This window comes from Rhinoraja longicauda, chromosome 13 (assembly GCF_053455715.1).
Source record: "Rhinoraja longicauda isolate Sanriku21f chromosome 13, sRhiLon1.1, whole genome shotgun sequence".
NCBI lineage: Eukaryota > Metazoa > Chordata > Chondrichthyes > Rajiformes > Arhynchobatidae > Rhinoraja > Rhinoraja longicauda.
The window spans coordinates 52,974,609-52,988,141 of NC_135965.1; the positions used below are offsets into that span (position 1 = coordinate 52,974,609).

At 47.8% G+C, this 13,533-nt stretch overlaps 1 protein-coding gene across 1 annotated transcript in view; it reads left to right on the top strand.

Annotated features, from left to right (window-relative positions):
• Window positions 1-10,188, top strand: part of LOC144599321 (transient receptor potential cation channel subfamily V member 6-like) — a 29,069-nt gene extending 18,881 nt beyond the window's left edge. The window contains exons 9-15 of the mRNA XM_078410116.1: window positions 577-663; window positions 778-854; window positions 2,341-2,506; window positions 3,131-3,197; window positions 3,967-4,235; window positions 9,846-9,955; window positions 10,047-10,188. Of these exons, the coding sequence (XP_078266242.1) occupies window positions 577-663; window positions 778-854; window positions 2,341-2,506; window positions 3,131-3,197; window positions 3,967-4,235; window positions 9,846-9,955; window positions 10,047-10,188 (918 nt within the window). The remainder of the gene's footprint in view (window positions 1-576; window positions 664-777; window positions 855-2,340; window positions 2,507-3,130; window positions 3,198-3,966; window positions 4,236-9,845; window positions 9,956-10,046) is intronic.
• The last annotated feature ends 3,345 nt before the right edge of the window (window positions 10,189-13,533 follow it).

Genomic DNA, 13,533 nt, shown 5'->3' on the forward strand with positions numbered 1-13,533 from the left:
ACATGTGGGCAAGTCAGGCCAAAGGGCCCACATGGTGGGGGACTGGTGTAGATGGACATGTGGGCAAGTCAGGCCGAAGGGCCCACATGGTGGGGGACTGGTGTAGATGGGACATTTGGGCAAGTCGGGCCAAAGGGCCCACATGGTGGGGGACTGGTGTAGATGGACATGTGGGCAAGTCAGGCCAAAGGGCCCACATGGTGGGGGACTGGTGTAGATGGACATGTGGGCAAGTCAGGCCAAAGGGCCCACATGGTGGGGGACTGGTGTAGATGGACATGTGGGCAAGTCAGGCCAAAGGGCCCACATGGTGGGGGACTGGTGTAGATGGACATGTGGGCAAGTCGGGCCAAAGGGCCCACATGGTGGGGGACTGGTGTAGATGGGACATGTGGACAAGTTGGGCCAAAGGGCCCACATGGTGGGGGACTGGTGTAGATGGGACATGTGGGCAAGTCAGGCCAAAGGACCCACATGGTGGGGGACTGGTGTAGATGGGACATGTGGGCAAGTTGGGCCAAAGGGCCTGTTTCCACGCTGTAAGACTCTATGACTATGACTTTTTTACTATTTTAGGAATCCTATCAAACAAAGGAAGACTACGTGAGACTTCTGGGTGAACTAGTCACTGTTGTTGGAGCTTTGATGATACTCACCAGTGAGGTGAGTTGAGATATTACCTCAGAACTCTGTCATTAACCCAAAATATGGACCTATCTATTCTCTCCTGTGTTTGCGTTGAACATGTTTATAATGAAAATATCACCTTTGTTTCAGCTGATGCATTTGTGCAAGATAGGACCAAGAAATTACTTGGTCAACACATCCATTGGAGGTCCTTATCCATTATTATTGTAAGAACAGAATCATTCTTTTGGTCTCTTTACTCTTATTTAGTTTTATTGGAAAATATTGGAACATAGAACAGTAATGCACAAGAACAGGCCCCTCAGCCCAAAATGTGTTTTGTATTGTATCTGAATGCTTTCGAGAGAGAGCTGGATAGAGCTCTTAATGATAGCGGAGTCAGGGGGTATGGGGAGAGGGCAGGAACGGGGTACTGATTGTGAATGATCAGCCATGATCACAGTGAATGACGGTGCGTACAGGCTTGAAGGACCGAATGGCCTCCTCCTGCACCTGTTGTCTGTTGTCTATTGTCTATAAAATGTCCATGCTGAACATGATGCCAAGTGAAACTAATCTCAAAAGGAAACACGTACCCTAGGTATATGGACACAAGGAACTACAGATGGTGGTTTAACAAAACAATAGTTACCCAGTGTTGGAGAAACTCAGCGGGTCAGGCAGCATCTCTGGAGAAAAGGAATAGGTGAGGTTTTGGGTCGAGACCCTTCATCAGACTCTTGTACATGGTCTCAGTGGGCTATTTCTAAACACTTTGTATGATAGGTGATGTTTGGGTTCGAGACCCTTCTTAAACTAGTCTCATCTGCCTGCATGTGATCTACACCCCTCCATTCCCTGCACATCCACCTGCCCATCATAAAGCTTTCAGCTTAAAATTAATAATTTGTGGGTGGCACGGTGGTGCAGCGGTAGAGTTGCTGCCTTACAGTGAATGCAGCGCCGGAGACCCGGGTTCCATCCTGACTACGGGTGCTGTCTGTATGGAGTTTGTACGTTCTCCCCGTGACCTGCGTGGGATTTCTCCGAGATCTTCGGTTTCCTCCCACACTCCAAAGAAGTACAGGTGTGTAGGTTAATTGGCTTGGTGTATGTGTAAATTGTCCCTAGTGTGTGTAGGATAGCGTCAATGTGCGGGAATCGCTGGTCGGCACGGACCCAGTGGGCCGAAGGGCCTGTTTCCGCGCTGTATCTCTAAACTAAACTAAACTGAGATTAATAATGCTCCATATTTCCACTGCACAACCCTGCCAGACGAGGGAGAAGGCAGGGGAATGGGGTTAGGATGGAGAGACAGATCGGCCATGATTGAATGGTGGAGTAGACTCGATTAGGCCGAACAGCTCATTTCTGCTCCTATCCCTTATGACCTTACGACCTTATGACTAGGTGAGAATAGGCCAGAGCAAATGAGAGCCGGCAACTGGTGACCTCAGGAAGGATGGAGCCCACAACGGTTCATTGTTGGTTTTGGGGAGATGTGAGAACAAGAGGTACAAGAATGTGAAATTTATCCGTGTTCTCCAGAGATGCTGCCTGACCCACTGAGTTACTCCAGCGCTCTGTGAAACGTCACCTATCCATGTTCTCCAGAGATGCTGCCTGACCCGCTGAGTTACTCCAGAGCTTTGCGTCTTGTTTTGGACACATTTAATGTTTCACAGACGTTTACAGGTTGTCTTGCTGTTCCAGGATCTGCTACTCACTTCTGGTTATCGCGGCAGTCGTCATGAGGCTCCTTGCTGAAGACGAGGAAGCTGTTCCCATCTCCTTTGCTCTGATCATTGGATGGTGCAACACTATCTATTTTGCCAGGGGCTTTAAAACACTCGGGAAATTTTCCATTTTGATTCAAAAGGTGAGGAAATGGGTCTGAGATCATTAACATTGCGGACAACACTCTGACTGTTGAAACGACAGTACGGCACGGTGGCACAGCGGTAGAGTTGCTGCCTTACAGCGCCAGAGACCCGGGTTCAATCCTAACTGTGAGGAATCAGGCTTCTCCCACATTCCAAAGACGTAGAGGTTTGCGGGTCGTTGACTTCGGTAAAATTGTAAATGACCCCCCAGTGTGTGTAGGATATCGCTAATGTATAGGGATCGCTGGTCGGCGCGGACTCGATGGGTTATAGGACCTGTTTATATATCCATCCTTTACTAGTGGTCTATTACTGTTGAACGTTGGGTCATCTTGAATACTGAGAGACATATACAATTACAGTTGCACATGAGCACTGTACATAGGGTGCAGCGGTAGAGCTACTGCCTTACAGCGCAAGAGACCTGGGATCGATCCTGACCACAGGTGCTGTCTGTATGGAGTTCGTACGTTCTCCCTGTGGCCAGCGTGGATTTTCTCTGAGATCTTTGGTTTCCTCCCACGTGTCATCTTGAATATTGATAGAGATATAAAATGACGGTTGTACAATTGTATAATTATGCCTGAGCGTCACATCTGTGGATTTTCATTTCCTCACAGATATTATATGGAGATCTCATGCATTGGTGTTCCTTGGTGTTCATCTGCATCATCGGCTTTACCTTCGGTATGTAGTTCATCTAGATAACCAAATAACTAGTTCAAACTGATAGAATTAAAACAATGCATTGAAAGACTGCTGGAGTAAAAGTAAAATTCTTAGTGAGAGATGTCAAATTATTCCCTCAACAATCTACTTAGGGGTTGGCAGGAGAATGGGGTTAGGAGGGAGAGATAGACCAGCCATGATAGAATGATGGGCCGAATGGCTAAATTCTGCTCCTATCACTTGTGACCTTATGACCTTATGCATCCGATTTGTGCTAATCCTCAGTAAACTTTGTTTGACAACAATAATTTGAACTCTATTAAAAGTTGAGTTAAAAGTTTAGTTAAGTTTATTATTGTCACGTGTACTGAGGTACAGTGAAAAGCTTTTTTGTTGCGTGCTATCCAGTCGATACATCTCAGATAAGTGTCTCAGACACAGTACAAGGGTAAAGCAGTGGTACACTGAGTCAGAATACAGTCACACATTTCGTGTCTCCAGAGATGCTGCCTGACCTGCTGAGTTACTCCAGCAGTACTACTACACTACCCCAGTACACAGAGTCGCCAGTTTGGCTCCATTTTCAAGTCCCAGTTGTTGTAAGTGTAGGGATCTTGCCCTGACCATGAAGGCCCGTTGTCCTGGTGACGTTGCAGGGTTGGCCAGGCCAAGTGTAGCTGTGATGCCCTCTAGCTGCTACTCTGCAGAACCTGCAAGCTGTGTATATTTTGATTAAAGTCTATATTTTCTCACATTAAGGTGAGTTTTCTTCCTTTCTGTCTTCCAGCTTTTTACATTCTGTTTCACACTCTGGACTTGACGTATTATCCTTATTTTCGAAACCTTGCAATGACAATGCGAACTACATTTGAGCTGATGATGGGATTGTTGGATATCCCTCTTCCTTACGATAAGCCAACACCAACCAATATCTACATTGTATATATCCTGTACATGCTCTTTGTCTATCTTCTGCTGTTAAATTTGCTGATAGCCATGATGGACGACTCGTACTGGAGAATATCACCAGAGGCTGAGGTACTGTGGAAAGTCCAGGTAAACTTTATCTTCAGACTCTCTTTCTGAGATGCAACAGATAAAATAAAGCAATTGACTTGATGAGTACGGGTGTCAGAGGTTATGGGGAGATGGCAGGGGAATGGGGTTAGGATGGAGAGATAGATCAGCCATGATTGAATGGCGGAGTGGACTTGATGGGCCGAATAGCCCAATTCTGCTTCAAACATTTACGAATTTGAAGTTAATTAAACACGATGAATGTTGGACGCTGGTTGACAGGAAAAGTCCCAAAGTGCTGGAGTAACTCAGCGGGTCAGGCAGCATCTGTGGAGAACATGGATAGGTGACGTTTCACAGAGTGCTGGAGTAATTCAGCGGGTCAGGCAGCATCTGTGGAGAACATGGATTGGTGATGTTTCACAGAGTGCTGGAGTAACTCAGCGGGTCAGGCAGCATCTCTGCAGAACATGGATTGGTGATGTTTCAGGTCGAGACTCTTCTTCAGACTGATTGTAGGGAGGGGGGACTGGAAGCAAGAAAAGACCAAGACAAATCAGGGCCGACAACAGATGACATCAGGCAGGGAGGTTTCCTGATCGGCCAATTGCTGGCTCGGGATGGTGTGATCCTAAACGGATACACCCTTGTGAACTGTGGAACCGGCTAATGGACTTTTAATGGAGAAATGGGAATGAATGAATGAATGAATGAATGAATAGGTTTATTGGCCAAGTATATGCATATACAAGGAATGTGCCTTGGTGCTCCACTCACAAATGACAACACAAACATATAGTTAACAATTAAGAATTGTTAAGCACGGTGGCGCAGCGGTAGAGTTGCTGCCTTACAGAGAATGCAGCGCCGGAGACTCAGGTTCGATCCTGACTACGGGCGCCGTCTGTATGGAGTTTGTACGTTCTTCCCGTGACCTGCGTGGGTTTTCTCCGAGATCTTCGGTTTCCTCCCACACTCCAAAGATGTACAGGTATGTAGGTTAATTGGCTGGGCAAATGTTTTAAAAAAATTGTCCCTAGTGTGTGTAGGATAGTGTTAATGTGCGGGGATCGCTGGGCGGCACGGACTCGGTGGGCCGAAGGGCCTGTTTCTGCGCTGTATCTGTAAATTTAAAAAAAGAATAAAGCATAAACACAAAACAATAAGGATATACCATTACGGTCTAAATGGAAGTTTGTGTAAGTTATCTAAAATAAGACAATTCAACGTTCATACCGCAGTGTTGTAAATGTTTAGAAACAGAAAATAGGTGCAGGAGGAGGCCATTCGGCCCATCAAGCCAGCACCACCATTCATTGTGATCATGGCTGATCATCCAGAATCAGTACCCTGTTCCTGCTTTTTCCCCATATCCCTTGATTCCATTAGCCCTAAGAGCTATATCCAACTCTCTCTTGAAAACATCCAGTGAATCGGCCTCCATTGCCGTCTGTGGTAGAGAATCCCACAGATTCACAACTCTCTGGGTGAAAAGCATGGATAGGCGAAGAATTGGGTCAGGACAACATTAATGAAGCAGGTAAGTATTCCATAGTGAGGCAGCGCCTCCACTATTTGGAATAACTACCTTTGGCAGGTTTATTTAATGACTAACTTCAACCATTCACACGTGGGAGGGGATATTTGTCACCAAGGTGATGCAAACATTACGAGGCAGCCAGTCAGAGGTCTGGACCATTGACGTGCACTTACATCCCACAGAGAACATGAAACTATACAGATGGACACAAAAATGCTGGAGTAACTCAGACGGGACAGGAGATGTTGCCTGACCCGCTGAGTTACTCCAGCATTTTGTGTCTATCTTCGATTTAAACCAGCATCTGCAGTTCCTTCCCACACATGGAACTGTACAGCACAGGTGCAGGCCCTTCAGCTTACCATGCCTGCACCAACCATGATATCAACTGACCATGTTGGACTACCACATCTGCCTCCATTCCCTGCCTGTTCATGTGCCTTCCTAAATTCCTAAATGCCCCTCAATCGTTGCCATTGATCTGCTTGTCCCACCTCCCCTGGCAGTGTATTCCAGCCACCTTCCAGCCACCTTCCAGCCACCTTCCAAACAGGTCTCGTCTAATTCTCAAAAATTTGCAGATAAAATAAGAGGTGGCACGGTGGTGCAGCGGTAGAGTTGCAGCCTCACAGCGCCAGAGACCCGGGTTCCATCCTAACTGGGGTTGCTGTCTTTACGGAGTTTGTACGTTCTCCCCGTGACTGTGTGGGTTTACACTGAGATCTTCGGTTTCCTCCCACACTCCAAAGACGTGCAGGTTTGTAGGTTAACTGGCTGGGTATGAATGTGAAATTGTCCTTAGTCATAGAGTCCTAGAGTGATACAGCGTGTAAACAGGCCCTTCGGCCCAACTTGCCCACACCGGCCAACATGTCCCAGCTACACTAGTCCTACCTGCCTGCATTTGGTCCATATCCCTCCAAACCTGTCCAATCCATGCACCTGTCTAGCTGTTTCTAAAATGTTGGGCTAGTGTCAGCCTCAACTACCTCCTCTGGCAGCTCATTCCTTGCACACACCACCCTCTGTGTTACCCCTCAGATACCCCTCAGATTCCTATTAAATCTTCTTCCCTTCACCTAGACTAGGCAAGATACTCGAGAGAACTCGTGCATGTAGTGTGTGTAGGATAGCACGGTGTGTAGGGGATCGCTGGTCGGTGCGGACTTGGTGGCTGAAGGGCCTGTTTCCGTGCTGTATCACTAAACTAAACTAAAGGTTCCCTCTCACCTCAAAGCTATCCCTTCTAAATGCAGTATACAGGCATCTCTAATGTGACACAAGATAGACACAAAATGCTGGAGTAACTCAGCGGGACAGGCAGCATCTCCGGAGAGAAGGAATGGGTGACGTTTCGGGTCGAGACCTTTCTTCAGACTGAGTCAGGGGAAAGGGAAACGAGATATAGATGATGATGCAGAGAAATGTAGAACAAATGAATGAAAAATATGCAAAAAAGTAACAATGATTAAGGAAACAGGCCATTCATTGTTAGCTGTTTGCTAGGTGAGAACGAGAAGCTGGTGTGACTTGGGTGGGGGAGGGATAGAGAGAGAGGGAATGCCGGGGCTACTTGAAGTTTGAGATGTCAACAATTGTACCACTGTGCTGCAAGCGGCCCGAGCGGAATATGAGATGTTGTTTAGCTTCACTCTGACAATGGAGGAGGCCTTGGACAGAAAGGTCTGTGTGGGAATGGGAAGGGGAATTAAAGTGTTTAGCAACCGGGAGATCGGGTAGGTCCAGGCGGACTGAGCGAAGGTGTTCAGTGAAATGATCACCCAGTCTACGTTTAGTCTCGCCGATGTATAAGAGTCCTCATCTCAAACAACAGATGCCGTAGATGAGGTTGGAGGAGATGCAAGTGAAACTCTGCCTAACCTGAAAGGACTGTGGTGCAGTGGTAGAGTTGCTGCCCCACAGACCCGGCTTCGATCCTCACCACAGGCGCCGTCTGTACGGAGTTTGCACGTTCTCCCCATGACCTGCGTGGGTTTTCCCCGGAATCTCCGGTTTCTCCCACACTCCAAAGACGTGCAAGTTTGCAGGTTAATTGGCTTGGTGTAAGTGTGACTTGTCCCTTGCGTGCGTAGGATAGTGTACGTGTGCGGGGATCGCTGGTCGGCGCGGTCTCGTTGGGCCAAAGGGCCTGTTTCCGCGCTGTATCTCTAAACTAAACTAAACTAAAGCACCTCATATTTTGCTTGGGTAGCTTATCAACAATGTTCATACCGATTGGCCAGAGGTATCAACATTGAATTCTCTAATTTTAAGTAACTTCATCCTGCCCTCCCCTCCCCTCCCCTCCCCCTCCTTGCCCCATCCCCTCCCCCTCCTTGCCCCCTCCCCTCCCCTCCCCCTCCCCTCCCCTCCCTCCTTGCCCCCTCCCCTCCCCCTCCTTGCCCCCTCCCCTCCCCCTCCTTGCCCCCTCCCCCTCCTTGCCCCCTCCCCTCTCCCTCCTTGCCCCCTCCCTCCTTGCCCCCTCCCTCCTTGCCCCCTCCCTCCTTGCCCCATCCCCTCCCCCTCCTTGCCCCCTCCCCTCCCCCTCCCCTCCCCCTCCCCTCCCCTCCCTCCTTGCCCCCTCCCCTCCCCCTCCCCTCCCCCTCCTTGCCCCCTCCCCTCTCCCTCCTTGCCCCCTCCCCTCCCCCTCCTTGCCCCCTCCCCTCTCCCTCCTTGCCCCCTCCCCTCCCACTCCTTGCCCCCTCCCTCCTTGCCCCATCCCCTCCCCCTCCTTGCCCCCTCCCCTCCCCCTCCCCCTCCCCTCCCCTCTCCCTCCTTGCCCCCTCCCCTCCCCCTCCCCTCCCCCTCCCCTCCCCTCCCCTCCCCCTCCCCTCCCCCTCCCCTCCCCCTCCCCTCCTTGCCCCCTCTCCTCTCCCTCTTTGCCCCCTCCCCCTCCCTCCTTGCCCCCTCTCCCTCCTTGCCCCCTCCCCTCCCCCTCCTTGCCCCTTCCTCTACCCTACTCATTTTACCAGTGCCACAGTCGCACCACACAGTTTCTCCACACCTGCCCTGGCCAACAATGCAGTAACAGGCACCGCACCGCCCCGCCCTGCCTGAGGTCACGTGGCTGGCCCTCATTAGTCTTGGTCTTTTCTCGCCTCCAACTCTTCAACCCACTCCCCCCCCCCCCCCACATTCAGTTTGAAGAAGGGCCCCGACCCAAAACGTCACCTATCCATGTTCTCCACAGATGCTGCCTGACCCGCTGAGTTACTCCAGCACTCTGTGCCTTTCAACTTAATCCAATCTTATACTCCATCCTCTTGTGTGGGTCATTCAAGAGAGAGTTAGATTTAGCTCTTAGGGCTAACAGAATCAAGGGACATGGGGAGAAAGCAGGAATGGGGGACTGATTCTGGATGATCAGCCATGATCATATTGAATGGCGGTGCTGGCTCGAAGGGCCAAATGGCCTACTCCCGCACCTATTTTCTATGTTTCTATTATTAAAAGGCTTCTGAAAATCCAATATAACCCTTCCAGTAGTTCCCCCCTCATCTAGACTAAGGGATACAACTGTGAGGAACTCCAATCGAGTGAGACGTGCCCAGGTTTGCCAGTGTCCTGAGGAAGTAGAGGCGTTGTTGTGCCTTCTTGCAGTTGCGTTAGTGTGGATGATCCATGACAGATTATTGGCAAATATTAACAGCAAGGAGCTTGAATCTCTCAGCCATCTCCACTCTGGTACCATTGATGCATGGTGCACTTCTGTGCTTCCAGTAGTCGATAACTGGCTCCTAAGAATTGATGGTAACACGGTATCGCGGCGGTAGAGTTGCTGCCTCAGTGCCGGAGACCCGGGTTCCATCCTGACTACGGGTGCTTGACCGTACGGAGTTTGTACGTTCTCCCCGTGACCTGCGTGGGTTTTCTCCGGGTGCTTCGGTTTCCTCCCACACTCCAAAGAACGTGCAGCTTTGTAGGTTAATTGGCTTGGTGTTATTGTACATTTTCCCTGGCGTGTGTGTGTGTGTGTTTGTGCGTGTGTGTGTGTGTGTGTGGGATAGCGTTAGAGTGCCAGGGTGATCGCTGGTCAGCACGGACTCGGTGGGCCGAAGGGCCTGCTTCCGCGCTGTATCTCGAAACGAAACTAAACTCAAGCTAATCAGTTTGCAGCCATTATCCTCCTCCTGGAGCAGCGAGTGCCAGCATTCCTGAAAGTTCGTTCCGGAGTTCCGGGATCATCGCTGGGCTTCGACGATGACAAGTGGTACATCGGGTATTCAGAAAATTACTTTTCAAAACGTTATCATCCAATTCATAACCCGTCTCAAGTGTGTGTGTTTCATCTGGACCCTTTTTTAACGCAGGGTTGAAGAGATTCTCCCGGAGAGTGAAGTGGAGGCCGGCGCACCGGCCCAGAGACACTACAACATCAAATGGGATAGAGTCAGAAAAAACCTCAGCAAAATCATCAACATGAAAGAACCTGCCGAATCTACCAGTTTGTAAGAAACATCGCCCATCGCCTCTGTTGAGTTATGTCTTTTCTTTAAAATCGCTAAATCTTTGTTAGTTATTTTAAATGAATAGAGAGCTTAAAAAAATCAACAATTAGAGTGCTGCATCATTGGTGATATTTATCTCGGCCAAGGAACTAGGACCTCTCAACCATTCCCACTTTGCCATCATTGCTGCCAATTCCACCAACCATCTTCTGCAGGAAGGAACTGCAGATGCTGGTTTCAACCGAAGATGGACACAAAATGCTGGAGTAACTCAGCAGCATCTCTGGAGAAAAGGAATGGGCGACGTTTCGGGTCGAGACTTTTCTTCAGACTGCGAATCCCCAGAGTCTTCTGAACACGGGTCTCGACTAGAAACGTCACCCGTCCCTGTTCTCCAGAGATGCTGCCTGGGTTACTCCAGCTTTCTGTGTCCACCTTCGCCTTGAACAATCTTATTTGAACCATTTTCAGGTTTAGTGGAGGCACAAGAGACGGCAGATGCTGGAATCTGGAGCGATAAGCAAACTCTGGAGGAAGCCAGCGAGCCCATAGGGCATTTCTGATGACAAAGGGGTGGTTGACATTTTTGGTGGAGGCCGATGCTGGGTCTCGATCCAAAATGGCAGCCATCCCTCTCCCTCCTCAGATGCTGCTCGGTCCACTGAGGTCCTCCAGCAGTTTGCTTGCTTAAAATGTAGCGGTTAAGGCTTGATTTGCTGAGAATATCAATCATTGTGCATCCCTTTTATGTTGGGCCTACAGGTTTCTATATCTCTACACAATCAGGTCTCAAGGCCGAAAGTTGCAATTTAATGTTGTTTGCACATAATTTATTTTATTTTATCAAAAGATATTTGGACGGGTTTCGAGGGACTTGGACAGGACAGGTTTCGAGGGATATGGGCCAGGGATTGGTTGGTGGGACTAGTGTAGATGGTGTAGCTTGGTCGGTATGGACAAGTTGGGCCGAAGGGCCTGTTTCCGCGCTGTGCGACTCTATGAACATATCTGTCTGTTTGTGGCAGTAAACATCCACAAGGGTTATTAGGAAAATGCACAATAGACACTTCAACCAAGTTCAACTCCTTTGTCTGCATAAGTTCTAGGAGCAGAATTAGACCATTCGGCCCATCAAGTCTACTCTGCCATTCAATCATGGCTGATCTATCTCTCCCTCCTAACCCAATCCTCCTGCCTTCTCCCCATAACCCCTGACACTCGTACTAATGAAGAATTGTCATGGGGGCCTGGTTAGTTTTACTAGTGCTTGATAAGCCACCAGTTATTTAAGCCGAATCCTGATATACAATGAAGGTCTTAATTTTCTTTCTTTAATGAAAAGATTACAAATCTTTTCTTCGCTGTTTTTGCAACCAACAATTAAAATGTTGGGCACCTGTAATTTTCCATTTGTAAAGTTGGGCTCAATGATTATTTAACTGAAACCTGATTTAATTTTGATGGTCCATATGGACTTGATGGTATTAGACTGAGCGCCTATTTCCATCTCTGATGCTCCTCTACAAGAAATATAAATAGCATCAAAATCAAAATAATGCACCGATATTGAACGTTAACTACCATTTATTTTATCATCTATGACCTAACTTCAAGATGTGATATTATTCATACTTTCATATAATAAACTTTTTACATGGCAGGGAACATCACCAATAATTCAGAAAAAGTCATTTTGTTCCAGTTAATGAGCACTTTATTTCCCTACAGTGTCCAAACACCCATTATGTGGTATTATAATTATTTGTGATGTTTGACTGACTATTTTATATATTCCTGCTTTGTGGAGAAGGGACCGGACAATAATGAAGAAAGATGTTTCTGAAACAATATGTATGTAAATAATTTGCATTACAATCTCTGCAGTGCCTAATGTGATGAATCAACACTCTCACGGTGGCACAGCGGTAGAGTTGCTGCCCTACAGCGCCAGAGCCTTGGGTTCGATCCTGACTGCAGGCGCTGTCTGTACAGAGTTTGTACGTTCTCCCCGTGACCCATGTGGATTTTCTCAGGGAACTCTAGTTTCTTCCCGCACTCCAAAGACGTACAGGTTTGTAGGTTAATTGGTTTGGTAAAATTGTAAATTGATCCTATTGTTTGTAGGATAGTGTTAGTGTGCGGGGATCACTGGTTGGTGCGGACTCGGTGGGCCGAAGGGCCTGTTTCCGCACTGTATCTCTAAACTAAACTAAACTATCTATAATCTATCGTCTAACTGACCTGCTGAGTTACTCCTGCATTTTGTGAATAAATACCTTCGATTTGTACCAGCATCTGCAGTTATTTTCTTAAACTATCTATAACGTCACCCAGGTGTTTCTTTGCATCAATCCAGATGTGAATCTGGGAGGTGGCACATTTGCACAGCTGGTAGAGATGCTGCCTCACAGTGCCAGAGACCAGGGTTCAATCCTGACCTCAGGTGCTGTCTGTGTGGAGTTTGCACCGTTCTCCCCGTGACCATGTGTGTTTCCTTCAAGTGCTGTGGTTCAAATATTCAAATCTATTTTTTCCTTTAAAACATATATTATAAAGTAGTTTACATTGCTAATGTAGTTTGGAAACGTATTTAAATAGTATTTATAATTTGAGTCCTAATTTTGAATTTAAATTGTTACATATGTTATCCAATTCATTGTTTCTGTATTATATTCAAAAACTTTGAAACAGACCCATCTGTCAGTGAAGCAATCCAGCGGTGTGATATTGATTTCTCTAACTGCACAACCCTGCTTTCCCTCTCTCCTCATCCCAGTTCTCCGACCAGTTTCATTGTTCTCCAGATTAAATGTTACTGATTGTGTGCCATGTTGTCACCTTCCCCTCAGCTCACAATGAACCATTCTACATTTCCTTAACCATCGTCCCCTTTGATCTGTGTTTTCACACTTTACCCTTCCATATCTCTATGTCTCCCTCTCCCCTGACTTTCAGCCTGAAGAAGGGTCTCGACCCGAAACGTCACCCATTCCTTCTCTCCCGAGATGCTGCCTGACCCGCTGAGTTACTCTAGCACTCTGTGAAACGTCACCTATCCATGTTCTCCACAGATGCTGCCTGACCCGTTGAGTTACTCCAGCATTTTGTGTCTATCCTCTGTCAGTGTAGGTACATTTTGATCTTTCAATTCTCTTTTATTTCATTCACCTCTCTGTCTGTTCTTCCCAACCACCAGCCTTTCTTCAACAAGTCCTTTCCCATATTTAAGATCATCGCTCCCCAGTTCCCCAACTGAACCTATTAAACCACGTTTCTGTGTTGTAGATCATTTACTTTAGTTCAGAGATACAATGCGGAACAGGCCCTTCGGCCCACCGAGTCCACACCG